The 17,411-nt window shown below is 41.1% G+C and overlaps 2 protein-coding genes across 3 annotated transcripts in view; one reads left to right on the top strand and one right to left on the bottom strand.

Annotated features, from left to right (window-relative positions):
- tbc1d8 (TBC1 domain family member 8) overlaps positions 1-5,129 on the bottom strand; it is a 52,585-nt gene extending 47,456 nt beyond the window's left edge. For both annotated transcript variants that reach the window (XR_013932033.1, XM_080412798.1), the window contains exon 1: positions 4,715-5,129. Coding sequence is in view for 1 of the 2 variants with exons in the window: in XM_080412798.1 (XP_080268924.1) it covers positions 4,715-4,841 (127 nt within the window). In the remaining variant the exon portion in view is untranslated. The remainder of the gene's footprint in view (positions 1-4,714) is intronic.
- A 2,713-nt stretch (positions 5,130-7,842) lies between these two features.
- On the top strand, positions 7,843-17,189 carry cnot11 (CCR4-NOT transcription complex, subunit 11). The gene is made up of 8 exons (XM_080412803.1): positions 7,843-7,959; positions 9,958-10,480; positions 10,958-11,122; positions 11,821-11,973; positions 12,462-12,664; positions 13,827-14,029; positions 15,355-15,451; positions 16,008-17,189. The coding sequence occupies exons 2-8, from the start codon at positions 10,126-10,128 to the stop codon at positions 16,203-16,205; spliced, it is 1,374 nt and encodes a 457-aa protein (XP_080268929.1). The 5' UTR covers positions 7,843-7,959; positions 9,958-10,125; the 3' UTR covers positions 16,206-17,189.
- The last annotated feature ends 222 nt before the right edge of the window (positions 17,190-17,411 follow it).

Here is a 17,411-nt window from a genome sequence, read left to right as displayed (position 1 = left end):
ATGTCTTGTGCCAGGGACCCTCATAAAAGATTTGTGCTGTCAAAATGTTTCAAATAATATTCCAACATTCTCTCTTCTTTTTTTAAATCGCTCTCAGATTTGTGTTGTGAGCTTGTATATCAGCTATTTTTAAATAGCCCATCTAATATATACTAGGATTAAAGTGTTTAAACTGATTTTGATGGTATATCAAAACATTTTGATGGTATATCAACTCATTTTGCTGGGGACCCCCTGGAACCCCCTCGAGGACCCCTGGGGGTCCCTGGACCCCACTATGAGAACCACTGGCCAACACAGTACATAATACTGTAGATATGCTTTGTTTGACATGAGAAGAAGCAACAAAGAAGACGGTGTTGAAATGGAAGAGTAGTCACAGATGTTTTCTTGTCCAACCCTTCCCTGAAATGTGTTATTACTGGTGTGATGGGGAATGGAAAGTATTTGATGATATGAACACTGACAACACATTTTCACCTGTACTTATTTAACCAGTTATATACACTATAAGTGTTTGGTGGTCTAGTACTGTAGTTTATAGTTCTGCATGTTCCTGCTGTGCTGTATTGTCCATGAACTCTGTCTGTATTCCTTTGTTAATTGTTTAATGTCGGCTTATCACTGCACTACCCGCTAAGGCCAAACTCCCTTTATGAGTCTCATATTTGCCAATAAAGTGTTTCTCATACTGACTGTGATAACCAGTGGTGGCAGAAGTTACACAGATTTTTTTTTACTTAAGTAAAAGTAGCAATACCACTACATAGAAAATACTCTGTATTCCAAGTAAAAAAGTATTGGCATCAAAATATACTTAAACGTTTTTCTAACTGATCTACAAGCTCACACGTCGTGACATTGTAGTGCTACTGAGATTGTAGTGGCTAATGCATGTTTTTTTTATTCATTAATAACTTAAATCTGCAAAGTAACTAATAACTAAAGCTGTCACATAATAGTAGTGGAGAAACAAATAAGTACAGCATTTGCCTCTGAGATGTAGTGGAATAGAAGTTTCAAGTATCAAAACAATGGAAATACTCAGGTAAAGTAGATTTACCTCAGCATTGCACTTATGTACTTAGTTACTTTACAACAGTGGCATACTATAAAGATATCAAAGGTCAGGCCTAAGGCCTTTGATATTATTACAGTATACGACTTTTACCACAATCAGAATGAGAAACTGTAAACAAAGTCTAGTTAAAAATCTAACTACAAGACAACGCCAATGTCACCTTTGACCTGTGGAACAGTAGTTGAAACTAAGGCTGGGCAACACGACGTCAAATCAATATGACAATTATTTCACACTTTTGCCTTGATTACGATTAATGAAGGAGTATAAAAAAGCAGATAGACTAACTATTTGTGTACGACACTGTTGTACAAATACAGGGCTTAAAGGGCAAGACCACTTTGGTAGAGGTTTGGGTTGTACATAGTTACCTTGGAATTATGTAACTCCAAAGGTGGACAAGAAATCAAAAATAATTGCTCCATTGATTAGAAATTGATGATTCAAAATATGCTCCTCATTGACTTCCATTGTATGGTGAAACAGCTCTCAAAGTCACTCTTTTAGAACTTAAACGAACACAAACAAATCTGATTCAGACAATATAGAACATCACCAAACCCAGTTTGTTTTTATAATAAAAATGTTAATTTCCTGTTGATTTTACTATTTGAAGATCCGGATGCGCGGGAGAGAGAGAGAGTTTTCTTCCTAATAAAAATAGCAAAATCAACAGGAATCAACTACAAAAGTCAATGAGGATCATATTTTGAATTCGCAATTTCTAATCAATGGAGCAATTATTTTTGGACCACCTTTGGAGTTACATCATGGCAACTACACAACCCAAACCTCTACCAAAGTGGTCTTGCCCTTTAAGCGGTTAATCATATTATTAGATAAAATAAAATACAAATCTATTCGAATTCTTTCGTGTCGATTCATTGATATGCAAGTAATTATTAACAAAAACACCAAAAACCAGCTTCTCGATTATTCGATTAACCCACGTGAATAAGATTGAGTCGGTTAGAGATTATACATTTTGGTTTTGATCTATATTTTTGGTTAATTGCCCAGCCCCAGTGGAAACCATCAGGACATAAACATGTACAGTACAATGCAGTCTCTGGACAGGAAGAGCTACGGTACTATTCTCTTTTACGAGATGAGGGAAGTCCCGGCGAAGGAAAGACTAAAACAGGATGAATTATCCATCTAGCCCAGTGGTTCTCAACTGTGGGGTCTGGGGCACCCCCAGGAGTCCCCATAGGAGGGTCCGGGGAATCCCCAGCAAAATGAGGAACAGTTACATTTCACTACCACCAGCTATAAGTTACAGAGACAATGTAAACTGTTCACAGTTTTCACACTCACCACACCACTTATCTCCCCACCTACAATGAATCTAGTCAGCATACAGTAGATAATGTTATCAAATGTAATTCATCAAGTAAAACAATAATCAGTGATGATCCAATAATAAGGATCTTGTATGCATACTGTATGTAGAAGAGGGATATAGTGATAGAGAGACAGAGAGACAGACAGAGAGACAGACAGACAGACAGACAGACAGACAGACAGACAGACAGACAGACAGACAGACAGACAGACAGACAGACAGAGAGAATATCAGGGTACAACTTGTACAATACAATCAAAGGGCCTTCATATGGAAACTGGCTGACCTGTGAGTCAAGCAGAAGCAATGAGGAAAATATACTGAGATGATATGATAGCTGAGATAATATCTCTGAGCTGCAAAGTAATTACATAATGAGAAACTAGAGTGAGGTATTCTCCAATAGCAATATTTCAGTATATAACACAGCATAAAACGTTATTATTTTTAACCGAACTGAAGAGGGGACAACCGGGGGTCCTTGAGGGGGTTCCTGAGGGACCCGAATGACTCCCCAGCTAAATTATTGATAGTTAGGAACCAAATAAGAGTTATGGGGGGGTCCTTGGCCTATGTATGTATATAAATAATGTAGGTCCAGTGGTATAAAGTAACTGTACTTACAGTAAGTACAATTTTGAGTATGTGCAATTTTCAATACTTTTACTTCTACTCCACCACACCTCAGAGACAAATATTATACTTACTGCACTACAATTATTGACAACTTTAGTTACTAGTTACTTTGTAGATTTTGATTATTACAAAACACACAATAACCACTTCAGCCCTATATAGATTTCGGCCATTTGAAAAGCTTGTGAGCTTGTAGATCTGCTATTTCCAAAAGATGTTTATACATTTGAAAAGTTGGGGACATTCTACATAATGAGTACTTTCTACTTTTGGTACTTTAAGTACATTTTCATACCAATACTTTTGTAAGTAAACTTACTCAAGTACATTTTGAATTCCGGACATTTATTGTAAACAGAGTATTTCTACATAATACATTGCAGTATTGATACTTTTACTTGAGTAAAAACATTTGAGTACATTTTCTACCACTGCATGTTGAAAAGTTAAAGTTAAAGACTGTAGTCTGCGAGAGACTGCGACTGTGACAACGACAGTGTCCATATGGGAACAGAACAGGAGTTGAGGTTAGCCCCGGGCCGTTTGGAACCTCTCCCTCCACTGTATAGCTCCGAGATGAGGTCCCGCTGCGTTAGGTGCAGGCAGAGTGCGACACCGGCGAACGATGGCCAATATAGTTGATTCTTACCTTAAAAAGTAAAGTCAAGGTCGTCGTCCCCCTGCTCTCAGATGTTTGACATTTTAGCGGTCAAGAAGATCTAAGCGACATGTTGAAACAAGCGTTTACATCGCTTTTTTTAGTCCGCCTGTGCCATGTTTTCCCAAAGCAACCTGGACGGGAGCAGGACTGCGTATGCGGACGGAGGTTGGCTGGCCACAGGCCGACTTAAAAAAAGCGATTTAAACGCTTGTTTCAACCCGTCGGTTAAGATTTCTTGACCGCTAAAATGTAAAACATCTGAGAGCAGGGGGGACGACCTTTACTTTTTGGATACGATGTGCGGAAAAGGGTAAGAATCAACAATATTGGCCATCGTTCACCCGGTGTCGCACTCTGCCGGGGCATCCTACGCAGTGGAACCTCATCTCGGAGCTAGACAGCCGGGGAGAGGTTCCGATTGGAGCTAGGGTTGAGGTGAGAAGGGAGGAGGAGCAGTGGTGGAAAGTAACTAAGTACATTTACTTAAGTACTGTACTTAAGTACAATTTTGAGGTATTTGTACTTTACTTGAGTATTTCCAATTTCCAATACTTTCACTTCTACTCCACTACATTTCAGAGGCAAATATAGTACTTTTACTCCACTACATTTATTTGAAAACTTTAGTTACTAGTTACTTTTGAGATATAAATTATGATATAATGAAACATACCTTAATCACTTTAACCCTATTTTATACCTAGGCTATTTGAAAATAGCCGATCTACAAGCTCACAACGCGTCGCCGTTGTGAGCTTGTAGATCTGCTATTTTCAAATATTTAGTACTTTTACTTTTGGTACTTTGAGTACATTTTGATGCCAATACTTTTGTACTTTTACTCAAGTACATTTTTAATTCTGGACTTTTACTTGTAACAGAGTATTTTTATTTTGCAGTATTGGTACTTTTACTTAAGTAAAGAATTTGAGTACTTTTTCCACCACTGAGGAGGAGGAGGGGGGTCGTTTGTTTGTGTCTCTAGTCGTACCTGAGATCTTCCCCGCGGTGTCTCCATGGCCTCGTCTGCGCTGCAGGAGGAAGAACCCGTTGGACTTCTCCGTCAGCCACAGCTTCAGAGCGTTCTTCAGCAAAACTTCCTCTGGATTGAGCCACATATTACTTTCCCTCACGAAACCATTTATACACACACACACACACACACACACACACAGACAGACAGACGGGGAGAGAGTGCGTGTGCGTGCGAGAGAGAGAGAGAGAGAGAGAGACGCAGAGAGAGACAGAAAGAAAGTAAAACAAAAAAAAATCTTCCCGTTGTCAGCTCCAGAACACGCCTTTATCTACTATCTACTACAGTAAAGTGGACGTCCATGATCCCGGTGCGGTTCCTCGTCCAGCAGCGGCGTTGTGGTGGACTCACTGGACTGGGTTCATGCTTTCTGTTTCTGTCACTCCCCGTCCGTCTCCTCCCCGTCCAGCGCCGCCTAGCGTCCACATTTGCAACTGTTTCTGCTTCTCACCGAACCAACCAGTGTTGCCAGATTGTGCGAGAGAAATAAGCAACCAACCAGGTCTAGGTAAACCGAGCGCAAAAGAAGCGGCCACATGAGCGCTATTTGAAAATAGCAGATTGATTGATTGAAAATTTTATTAGGCAAAAGAATGTAAAACAACACAGTTACATTTATAATGCTTTTGTCTAAAAGGTCCGGCCAAAAAAGTCCTTGCGGACTTGTTTCCGTTGGGGTCCTTGAATTAATTTCATAGACATATATAGTAGTAACCAAACAGTTCAAAAATCAATATGAAAATACAGATAATACAGAAAAAATACAACTATGTACCAAAAAAAGGGGGGGGGGGTGAAGCATGGAAAAATAACGATTATATACAAAAAATGCATGAGGAAATACAAAATATGTACAAAAAAGAGGAGGGGGGGGGGGTCGTCTGTCTACAGGGAAACTGGTACTATCTCCTCTTTCGGCCTCCAGAAAGATGAGTTTTTAGGGCTGTTTTGAATGAGCCCAGCGAACTGCATTTTTTGAGGGATGGGGTTAGACTATTCCATTCCTTGGTGGCTGTGCTATAGAAGGAGAATTTGCCCATGTTTGTTTTATGGGTGGGTGGTACCAGATTGTTGTTTACGCTCCCTCTAGTTTCGTGGCTGTGGGTGTCACAAGCTCACAACGTGCCGGCTTTGCAAAAATCTTGAAAAAAATTAGGAAATATCAAATCCACAAAATCTTGTATGGGGTCTTTGGCACAAAATATTTTCAGAAGGTTTACAAATACATATTTTTGGGGGTCCTTGACAGGGAAATGTTTGAACACCACTGGTTTAAACAACATAAGGAAACAAGCCCAAATAAGCAACTTTACAATTAAAAACAATCCCAAAGTCGCTTATAATAAGTGGACATGGCAACACTGCAACCTTGTGGTTTTACCCAAGGAGTATGTTTGAGGAAGGAGAGGTCACACTCACGCAACACATTTCTCGGCCAGTGGTTTTTCAAAGTGGTGATGATAGCCGCCAGGCGGCGCCAGGAGGCCAACTGGAAAATAGAGGAATATGAAAGAAACAATAAAACAGAAACATATATGGCCACAAGGCGGCGCCAGGGCAATTATGGCAATGGGCTTATTAATTTTGATTGAGGTGTTTATATGGAGCATTTTTATTCGGTTTGAGTGTTTAATATCAGGGTCCATGTAATATAAACCCAGACTTCATTCATTCATCAGACTTCCAGTGGTGGAAAGTAACTAAGTACATGTACTCAAGTACTGTACTTATGTAAAAGGTACTTTTACTTTGCTTTTCTAATTATTACAAAACATACATTACCCACTTCAGCCCTATATATTTTGGTGCATTGTGAGCTTGTAGATCTGCTATTTTCGAAAGATTCAATTCAATTCAATTCAAACTTTATTCCAGACACTCAGGGGGTCCATATTACATACAGATAAGAAGACATACAAATATAAAAATTAAATAAATAAAAACACATCATACATAACAAGAACATACTATTACATAAAAATCACAAGAGAAAAAGAAAGAGTTTTCATACATTTTGAAAACTTGTGAAATGGGACATTTTGCATAATGAGTACTTTCTACTTTTGGTACTTTAAGTACATGCTAATACTTTTGTACTTTAACTCAAGTAAATGTTCAATTCCGGACTTTTGCTTGTAACAGAGTATTTCTACATTGCAGTATTGATACTTTTACTTAAGTAAAAAATCTGAGTACTTATTCCACCACTGCAGACTTCCACTTGACCCCCCTACTCGCTCCCAGTGCATAGAGCGTGTTCTGTGTGACCTCTCCTTCTTTAATATACTCCTTCACGCGGACCATTGGCCCTTTAAATGCCTTTTATATTACGTAGTGCGACGATAATATATACGAAATATCCTATTTTTCAATATATCCCAGTTTTCTGTTTCAATGGTATCATTGTAGCCTATTTTTCATCAATAATAATAACAACAATAATAATAATAATAAAATACTCACTACATTTGGAATTAAGTAAATTGCCGGAGTTATGTTTGGTTGGGGGAAAAAAATATTTTGGAGTTGACATCTCGTTCAACTATTAAATATTCTTAAAAGTGGCATTTTAGATGCTCTGTAAATGTCCTAAATTGAAACAAACTTAAAGGAGTAGTTCACCCCCCAAAAAATGACTTATTTTCTATCAATTACACACCCAATGAAGCCTTGAATTCATGGATATGTTTTTGTTTTTGCCAATAATTTGATGACCAGCAGAAAGATGCTTATGTCTCCGGTCAAAATCATTGGCTCAGGAATGCAACAAAAACAAAATAATCCCCATGAATTCAAGGCTTCATGAGGTGTGTAATCGATTAAAAAAAAAAGTATTTTTGTGGGTGAACTACTCCTTTAACTCTCGCGAGGGACTACAGAGCAGCAAACCACAACAACACTGACTGCATTTCCCACAATGCCACGCGGCCGAAGTTCAAACGAGAGAGGTCGTCAAATCGGCGACTTGCTGCGCGCCGGTGTCGCGCAGCGAAAATGGCAAGATCTGCAAGCTCACAACCGCCTGGCTCCGCCACGCGTTGTGAGCTTGCAGATCTGCCATTTTCGCTGCGCGGACATATCAGCCATAGCGCTTCCACAGTGTTGTGAACGGAGCCGAACATTACATACCTTTTTTTGACAGCTTCTAAAAAATCGACTTCAAATCGTTCCAAAACGCCTCAAGGTGGACACGCGTCGGCTTTGTGAGTCTGTTATGTACACTTTGAATTGATCGGTTGTGACTTTTGTCACAATTATTTGATTTAAAAGACACACAAATGACCGCCCTAGGTTTCCCAAGAGTTAGCTATAGCTATATGCTATGGCTAACTTACACATTGTGCTAAACATGAATGAATGGAGTTTGTTGACATGTGTTTCCAGTGTGGAGAGACACAATGTCTCTGTTGTTGTTTGTTAGTTAGTTGATCTTTACCAGTGTGATGGAAGAAGTACTCGCATGTTTTTACTTAGGTAAAAGTATTTATTATGTACTGCAGTGTAGAAACACTCTTGTTACAAGGAAAAGTCTAGAATTCAAAAATGTACTTGAGTAAAAGTACAAAGGTATTGGCATCAAAATGTACTTAAAGTACCAAAAGTAGAAAGTACTCATTATGCAGAATGTTATAGCCCATGTTTAAATAGGACTGAAGTGGTTAATGTATGTTTTGTAATGATAATCCAAATCTCAAAAGTACTAGTAACTAAAGTTTTCAAATAATTGTAGTGGAGTAAAAAGTACAATATATGCCTCTGAGATGTAATGGAGTAGAAGTAAAAGTATTGAAAATTGGACACACTCCAGTAAAGCTTGAAAAAGCTGATTTTAATGACTTTGTGTGCTGCTGGGTATCTTAACATTATACATTATCATTGATAGGTTAGCAATAGTTCTCAACCTGTGGGTCGGGGCCCCCAGGGGTCGGGGGTCACCAAATTATTTTGAGGGGTCCCCAGATGATGTGCTAAATGTGCAACATTGTTTTCTCACTCAAAACTAAACAAACCAACATGCAGTATAAGTGTATACATGGTATCTGCACGTTTCTAAAGTGACAATTTAAGACCTTTTTAATACCTCTAAAATGAAAAAATAACACCATTACTGCGTCAAAAGTAATCTATAAGATATACAATAAAATGGTCAAACATTGACGAAATTGACAAAAAAATTAGACACATTTTTAAAATAGCCGATCTACATGCTCACTATGCAAGGCGTTGTGAGCTTGTAGATCTGCTATTTTCACAATATTTATCTGTGGAACCGAGTCAAACAAAATGTATGCCTCAACTCCTACAATTCCAAGTGTTTGTTACTGGATACAATGACAACCAAATATGATTATTTTGAGGGGGTCGCAGCCTGAAAAGGTTGAGATTCTCAACCTTGAGAACCACTGACTTAAAGTATGTTTAACTCAGTGTCTACATCGACAAAGTAACCAAAGCTGACAACTAATAATAGTGGAGCAGATAGAGCAGTGGAGCAGTACAATATTTGAGTAGGAAAACAAATTGAAATAAAGTAAATCAAAGTCAAATTAAACATAAGTAAAGTAAATATACTAGTAACTTTCCACCAGTGGTTATAGTTAAAGGTATCATGACATTCATTTTCACTTTTTTTATTTTCAATGTTTTATTTGGGGTTTTATGACCTCAATTACACCCCAAAAAACGGAACTTAGAACATTCAGTGGATTTTCTGTGGTCTGGGGGTTTCTGAATAACTAGGCTGAAAAGTAATCTGAGCTTGGCCCTTCGACAGTGAGGTCACAGTCGATTAATCCCGCCCACTCTCCTCCTCGCCCCTCCCCTCCCCTATCCTTTCCTTTGGGGGGGGCGGAGCAGAGGCGATGATTGACAGGCAAAATCCCTCACCAGCGACACCCGCAGGCAAAGATTTCTTTTTTCATTGCAGTTGAAAAGGCTTTAGAAATGTGAGAGAAAAACACCTGCCATGGATCACTGGAATGGAATTTTCACTTAAAACTTTTTGTACACTTTTGAAGGACCAGGACAAAGACTTTGAATGTGGTGTAAAAGTGAATGTCATTAAACCTTTAAAGTAATGCTGTAAGAATTTAAAAAGTTATTTTTGATATAGGACAGTATTTTTCATATCAACCAATCCACATAAATGTGTTGTGTGACTACTTCTTCATTTATCTATCTCTCTCTCTCTCTATTTTTAGTCGTGAGTGTCCGCCGCCCCCCCCTCCCCACACTGAGAATCGCAGTGCACACAGACAGACGCTGTGATGACCACGTAGCCCACCAGAGGAGGCGTGGCCAAAGAATACTCCCCCCTCCCCCCCTCCCCCCCCCCCGCAAGTGACACAGTTATGACTTCAAAGTGTTGAATGATAAATACAGTGCCGTTCGCCCTCCTCGACATGACGCTCGCCCCCAAGGAGCTGTCCAACCTGCTGGGCATCATCTCGGAGGAGGCCTGCACCAACACCTTCGAGAGCCTCTCGTCGGCCTTCCACCATTACTTCGGCAAGGCGGACCACTTCCGCGTGGGCTCGGTGCTGGTGATGCTGCTGCAGCAGCCCGACCTGCTGCCCAGCTCGCCGCAGCGCCTCACCGCCCTCTACCTGCTGTGGGAGATGTACCGCACCGAGCCGCTGGCCGCCAACCCCTTCGCCGCCGTGTTCGCCCACCTGCTCAACCCCTCCCCCGTCGGCGGAGAGGAGCACGAGAAAGTGCACTCTGGTGGGTCTGAGAAAACGAAATGTAGAAATGTGACGTGGTAAAGAATCCCTTTTAATGTTGATTTAACCACTTGAACCCTAGCATCCCTATTCTGGTACGAATATTCAGTGAAAATAGCTATGTAACTTTTTTGACGACATCGGTTTCCGATCTACACGCTCACAACGTGTTGCAAGCTTGTATATTAGCTATAGTGGTTAAATAATGTTCAGTTTTTTTTTTTTTGTATCCATCAAAGTTAATTGTTATATATTGTTATCTAATAAGTGAAATGTTCTCAAATAGAAACTTTAATCAATTCAATGTTTTTAAATTTGAATAGAAGATTTTACACTTTTTCTTTAGACAAAATATCAATAATCTGTGGTCCAGTATTCTCCAAAATCGGCATCGGTCGCCTAAATCTGGCATCAGTCGGGCTCGACTCTTGTGGTCTCTTGATGTGTAACTGACTGTGTGCATCGTGATCCCTTCCAGGTTTCCTGCCACCCATCACCCAGCCAGAGAAGTTCTTCCTGTCCCAGCTGATGCTGGCCCCGCCCAGAGAGCTGTTCAAGAAGACGCCCCGGCAGGTGTCCTGCATGGATGTCAGTAACATGCCCCAGTCTATAGACATCAGTGGACTGCAGCTGGCCTTAGCAGGTACATGGAGCTAAAACATCTAAACCAGTGGTTCTCAAACTTTTACATCTCAAGGATCCCCAGTTTGGTATCAATTAGTCCACGGACCCCCATAACTCAGAGAGTGGGTCCATTTGGTTCCATTTGTACACCCATGGAGTTACAGACCCATGAGGATCCATTTGAACCCCCAGGGGGGGCCCGGACCCCACTTGTATTAAAGCCAAGAATGCTTTTAGACTTTTATATTTTGTAACCGTCGGTTGGAATGTGTGTGTATGTCCAAAACCAGTACTTTTCACGAAATGGGGCAAAGAAACCTATGTTCCAATGGTTCCAATGTAGTTATTTAGTTATAAGCTCTTGTTCATACTTTTACATACATTGGTTAAATATTTATAAAACCCACAGACAGAATTAACTAACTAACTTTCACTTTAAAAAAAAATTCTAGTATCCAATCTACAAGCTCACAACACCATGTTGTGAGCTTGTAGATTGGATACATTTGTGTGACACTCTTGTAGGACGAAGTAGGCCATTAATTTACAAACAAGAAATAGACACGTAAAAAGGTGAAATATGGAGATGCAGGGTTTCTGCCGGACAGCAATGATGTTATAATATTTAATATGTTAGCAAACACTACTACTGTTTGACTAAACATTTAGCATCGTTCACATTGTCCAGGTTTGTAATCATAAGCATGTTGTGTACAGAGCGCCAGTCGGAGCTGCCCACACAGAGCAAGGCCAGTTTCCCCAGCATCCTGAACGACCCCGATCCTGATTCGTCCAACTCAGGCTTCGACAGCTCAGTGGCCAATCAGATCACAGAGTCTCTGGTGACGGGACCCCGCCCTCCACTAGAAAGTGAGTAAGCAAGCATTGCCATCACAGCTTTTAACCCCGCTTGAACCCTTGCATCCCTATTCTGGGTTTAGCATTTTTCCGAAAATAGCCGTGAGCTTGTAGATGGGCTATTTTCGGCGAAGGGATTTGGTGTTGAGAGAGGGGAAAAAGAGCGGACCAAGTACAGAGCTGACCCCGGTCAGCAAAGTATTAGTTTACTAAATATAGAGGGAGTAAAGTATTGATCAAAAGAATGTACTCCAGGACGTGGTCGCAAAAACAGGGCGTGTTTGACACTGCTGCCATTTCCCGGTATTCGATATTATGAATCTGATTAATCGATAAAGTAATCGATAGCATTAGTCGCTAAGAAAATAATCGATAGTTGCAGCTCTAATCTGACGATGAAAAAATTGCTCACAGGTTCTCATTGGAAACAAGACCGCAAGGACTTTCATGAACGACCTGTTAAAAGGAATTATCCTTATCTCTCTCTCTCTCCCTCCCAGGCCACTTCCGTCCAGAGTTCATCCGGCCGCCCCCTCCCCTCCACGTGTGCGAGGACGAGCTGGCGTGGCTGAACCCCACGGAACCGGACCACAGCGTCCAGTGGGACCGCTCCATGTGTGTGAAGAACAGCACCGGAGTGGAGATCAAACGCATCATGTCCAAGGCCTTCAAGAGCCCACTGTCTGCCCAGCAGCAGTCTCAGGTTAGGGGGAAGAGGGTATGGGTGCCAGGTAGGGCGCAGCATGTTCGCGCGAGCCAGACTGTTGCCTCCTGCAATTTTCAAATGCTTCCGTCATGCAGTCTGGAGCTAGCCTGGTAAACACCCCCTCCCTCCGGAAATCTCATGCATTGCATTGCATTTGGTTTCAGGAAGGAGGGTCTGGGATTGCTCACAGAGTAAAGCTGCCCGAACCGCTGCGCATACGAACCAATCAGCGGCTGCTAGGGGCGGGATCATCCAATCACCTGCCTAGTAGCTTGAAAAAATGAAACTCCGTCTGTCATCGATTCTGCGCCCGGAGTCTCAGATGCAAGTACGCTGTGAAACAAAATGTGTGTCGCAAGCTTCTTCCATTTGACGGAGTGAGGTTAGTCTGGAGCAACGGAGGCTCTGAAAATGATCAGAGGATAAAGAGGATGTGACGCCTCCTCCCCACTTCCGTTTCGCGCAAATTTGTCCTAATATAAATCTAAATAATCGCAGCACATACAGCTTGCTGCTTATCAGAAATGGAAATTCTAAAATAAAATTTAAAGATATTTTTAAATATATTTTCGCGAACGTAAATGACGAACAAATGACAGCTTCCGTTCTCGGCTTTCGGGAGGTGTAGTTCCACATTTCTCTACATAGCATTCGGAGATTGTGGAATAGTTGTCTGGCTACGCGAGACTAGGCGCAGCACGACCTGTTGTGAGCTTGTAGATATGTTATTTCAGAGTGTGTGACACCCTTGCGCAACTAAGTATAAATCAGGCATATGCATCTCTTCATTTGTTCCTTTCTGCCATTGTCCCTCTTAAAGGGATAGTTCACCCCAAAACTAACTTTTTTTCTATCAATTAGTCACCCCATGGAGACTTGAATTCATGGATATTGTTTTGTTTTTGTTGCATTCCTAAGCCAATAATTTGGCCTACCGGACCAGCGGACCGGTAGGAGACACAAAGGAGACTCTTTGTGTCTCCTACCATCAAATTATTGATGTTATTTATCACAATAGCCATTCCACCTAAATTTGCCAGACATTTATATAGTTTCTGAAATATATATATCATTTCACACAGTTAGACAGTTGGACTTAAAATAAATCATTGGGCTCCTCTTTCCTCTCCTCCCTCCCTCCCCCCACCCACCCCTGTAGCTGCTGGGTGAGCTAGAGAAGGACCCTAAGCTGGTGTACCACATCGGCCTGTCGCCGGCCAAGCTGCCTGACCTGGTGGAGAACAACCCGCTGGTGGCCATCGAGATGCTGCTCAAACTGATGCAGAGCAGTCAGATCACCGAGTACTTCTCGGTGCTGGTCAACATGGACATGTCCCTGCACTCCATGGAGGTGGTCAACAGGTTAGTGGGGCCAGTAAAGGAAGCCCGACTTATACTTACTTGACAGTGTGCCTTGTCATGCATGTGTGACACCAGCACCCAACCCAACTAAGTATAAAATCACTGGTAACCGTATAGATTTTGTCTGTCTGTCCATTTTCCTTTTTGGGCAAAACATTTGATGACGTGTGGAACTCCATGTTGGGCAAACGCAGTGGTGGAAAAAGTACTCAAATTCTTTACTTAAGTAAAAGTACCAATACTGCAATATAAAAATACTCTGTTACAAGTAAAAATCCAAAATTCAAAATTTACTTGAGTAAAAGTACAAAAGTATTGGCATCAAAATGTACTTAAAGTACCAAAAGTAAAAGTACTAAATATTTGAAAATAGCCGATCTACAAGCTCACAACGCGTCGCGATGCGACGCGTTGTGAGCTTGTAGATCTGCTATTTTCAAATAGCCTAGGTATAAAATAGGGCTAAAGTGGTTAATGTATGTTTCATTATATCATAGTTTATATCTGAAAAGTAACTAGTAACTAAAGTTTTCAAATAATTGTAGTGGAGTAAAAGTACAATATTTGCCTCTGAGATGTAGTGGAGTAGAAGTAAAAGTATTGGAAATTGGAAATACTCAAGTAAAGTACAAATACCTCAAAATTGTACTTAAGTACAGTACTTGAGTAAATGTACTTAGTTACTTTCCACCACTGGGCAAACGTTGGGGGTGCATGCAGACAAATGTTGTAATCCAGGGGTTCTCAAAGTACCCTAGGGTGCCGTGACACAAGTCCATGGGTGCCGCAGAATGCTTTGAAAATATTTGGAATTTATCACTGTCTCTTCAATTTAACTATTGTAGTTTGTAAAACAGACCTCAGTTGCACTGTACTTTATTTCTATCTTTTTTCTATCTACAAAAAATCTGTTTTTCAAAAAGATAGCAGATCTACAAGCTTGTAGATCTGCTATTTTTGGCGAACGTTTCACCCATAATAGGGATGTATAAAGTTATTTGCAACCTATCCTATAATGGAAACGGATATTCTCTCAAGTTTTCCTCGTGACATCCTGTATCTTATGGGGAAAGACTGACATATTTCCGTACCGTAAAATGACATAAATGTAAGGTGTTATAAAGTAACAAATGTCAGTCAGGGGTGCCGTGGATGAAAAAGTTATTTACAGGAGCACCCTGAGCCAAAAAAAGTTTGAGAACCCCTGTTGTAGAAGACTGACTCCTTCGGTGCCAGGCCGTAACAATTTTTACGCCGTGGCGCGTTTGTGTGTGACCTGTTTCTTAAACTAGAACATTAAAGGTTTTTGTGTGTGCGCATTTCAGGTTGACGACGGCTGTAGACCTCCCTCCAGAGTTCATCCACCTCTACATCTCCAACTGCATCTCCACATGTGAGCAGATCAAAGACAAGTACATGCAGGTGAGGAGAGCAGGACACTTCATAGTCTCAGACAAGAAGTGTTGATTTTGACAGCACATTTTGATTTAGTTTTAGTCATCTGAAATGTTTTAGTTTTAGTCTATTTTTTGTGGACTAAATATCATAAGATTTTTGTCGACTAAACGTACTGTTGATTTAGTCGACTAAAATGTATTTTGGCGGTGCCTTGATGGCATCGTAAATGCCTGGTTTTACACTTGGTTGCGTGCTGAAAATAGCCGATCTACAAGCCCACGACGCGTCACAGCGCGACATTTTGTTGAAGTGCAACACCCGAGCGCAAACAAGCATAAAATGACTTGTCTTTTAGTTTTACTGGATCTCTACTCCACTACTACCCTAACATTTTAATCTAGTTTTTATTTGTTGACAATTTTGTTTGTTTGAAATTGTCAACATATTTAGTCATCACAGCTTAGTTTTTATTTTGTTTTCGTCAGTGAAAAAAGGTAGTCGACGAACACGTTTCGACATGTCATTTGAAAGATGAAATTCATGTATTTCTTCTGCAACATTCGATTCCCTTTCCCTGCAGAACCGTCTGGTGCGCCTGGTGTGCGTCTTCCTCCAGTCGCTGATTCGCAACAAGATCATCAACGTGCAGGACCTGTTCATCGAGGTGCAGGCCTTCTGCATCGAGTTCAGCCGCATCCGCGAGGCCGCCGGCCTCTTCCGCCTCCTCAAGACCCTGGACACGGGAGAGAACCCCACAGAGGCCAAGCCTGCCAAATAACGCTCCCTACAGAGTGCCTGTAGAGACGGGAAAAGTGGCCCTAGCTGCCATTTCACGCCCCCGTGTTAAACGGAGAACGCCCACAGTGGCTTGGTACATAGACCCCACCCCACCCCCTCATCCACTCAGTGATCATTGGGTTGCCTCTATGCCGGTTCTCAAAGTGGGGTCCGGGGGGCGAGGACCCCTAGGGGTCCGTGAGGGAGTTCCACAGCAAAATTAGGAACAGGTTAACCACTTAAGTCCTATCTAGAAAATAGCCGGTATACAAGCTCACAACACAACAATGCGTTGTGAGCTTGTAAATCGACTATTTTCACCGGTTTTGAATATTTTTGCCCATGAAAAAGCCCAAAATAGGGACGCCAGGTTGAAAGTGGTTAATTTCACTATCATTTTACCAGCTAGAAGGTAAGTGAGAGAATGTACTGTATAAGAACGACTGTTCAGATCATAGGTTTCACTCTCTCCACCTACTGTACACTATAGACAGTTGTAGAATTATGTACTTAAACTAATCCAACAGCTAAGATCTTCTCTTTTGGGGGCCCCTGGCAACAAAATCTTTTCAAATGTGGGGTCCGTGGCCAAATGCGTAACAACAACTTAGGGGTCCTTGACATGAAAACGTTTGAGAACTACAACTGCTCTAAGCATCTTTGATATCGATGAGGGCTTTATTCCCAAGTAAAAAAAACAACCTATTATGTTTTAGTTAAGATGCTTTTGGGGAGCTCAGTGGTTTGGGGAACACTAGCCGAAGTGAGGCTCAGTATTGTAAATATTTAGTAATCTACTGTAATCATCAGACTCAGATCTTACTGTTCTCTCCAAGTCATCTGCAGCTCCATTCAAAACGTACTATTTTTACTTATCCCTTTTCTGGAAGAAAAAAAAGAAACTATGGACTTGATTTGAAAAAGGTTTTTCTCTCCTTTAGAGACTGATGCCTATGTTATTGTTACATTAAACAAGGATTGAAAAAGAAGTGTCTTTCGGGTTGCTTGCTTGTGCTTTCATTGGTTTGTCTTAATACGTACACTACACCAGCGGTTCTCAAACTTGGGTGCCATCGTAAAATCTCAAGGCACAGCTGTATTTATGAAGGAGCAATCTACAAGCCCACGGCAACACGCCTCGATGCAACGTGTTGAGCTTGTAGATCGGCTATTTTCGTTAAAGCATTTAATGAGTGTAAATTCTTGC

The sequence above is a fragment of the Gymnoscopelus braueri genome, assembly GCF_963280865.1.
Source record: "Gymnoscopelus braueri genome assembly, chromosome: 18".
Lineage (NCBI taxonomy): Eukaryota > Metazoa > Chordata > Actinopteri > Myctophiformes > Myctophidae > Gymnoscopelus > Gymnoscopelus braueri.
The sequence above is the reverse complement of the archived record's forward strand: the minus strand, read 5'-3'. Positions and strand labels throughout refer to the sequence as shown.

Excerpts from the sequence above, each read along its gene's own strand:
- cnot11 (XM_080412803.1), top strand. The coding sequence starts at position 10,126 with ATGATAAATACAGTGCCGTTCGCCCTCCTCGACATGACGCTCGCCCCC. Across the intron at positions 14,030-15,354 it reads TCCATGGAGGTGGTCAACAG|GTTGACGACGGCTGTAGACC; the intron begins GTTAGTGGGGCC and ends TGCGCATTTCAG. Across the intron at positions 15,452-16,007 it reads TCAAAGACAAGTACATGCAG|AACCGTCTGGTGCGCCTGGT; the intron begins GTGAGGAGAGCA and ends CTTTCCCTGCAG.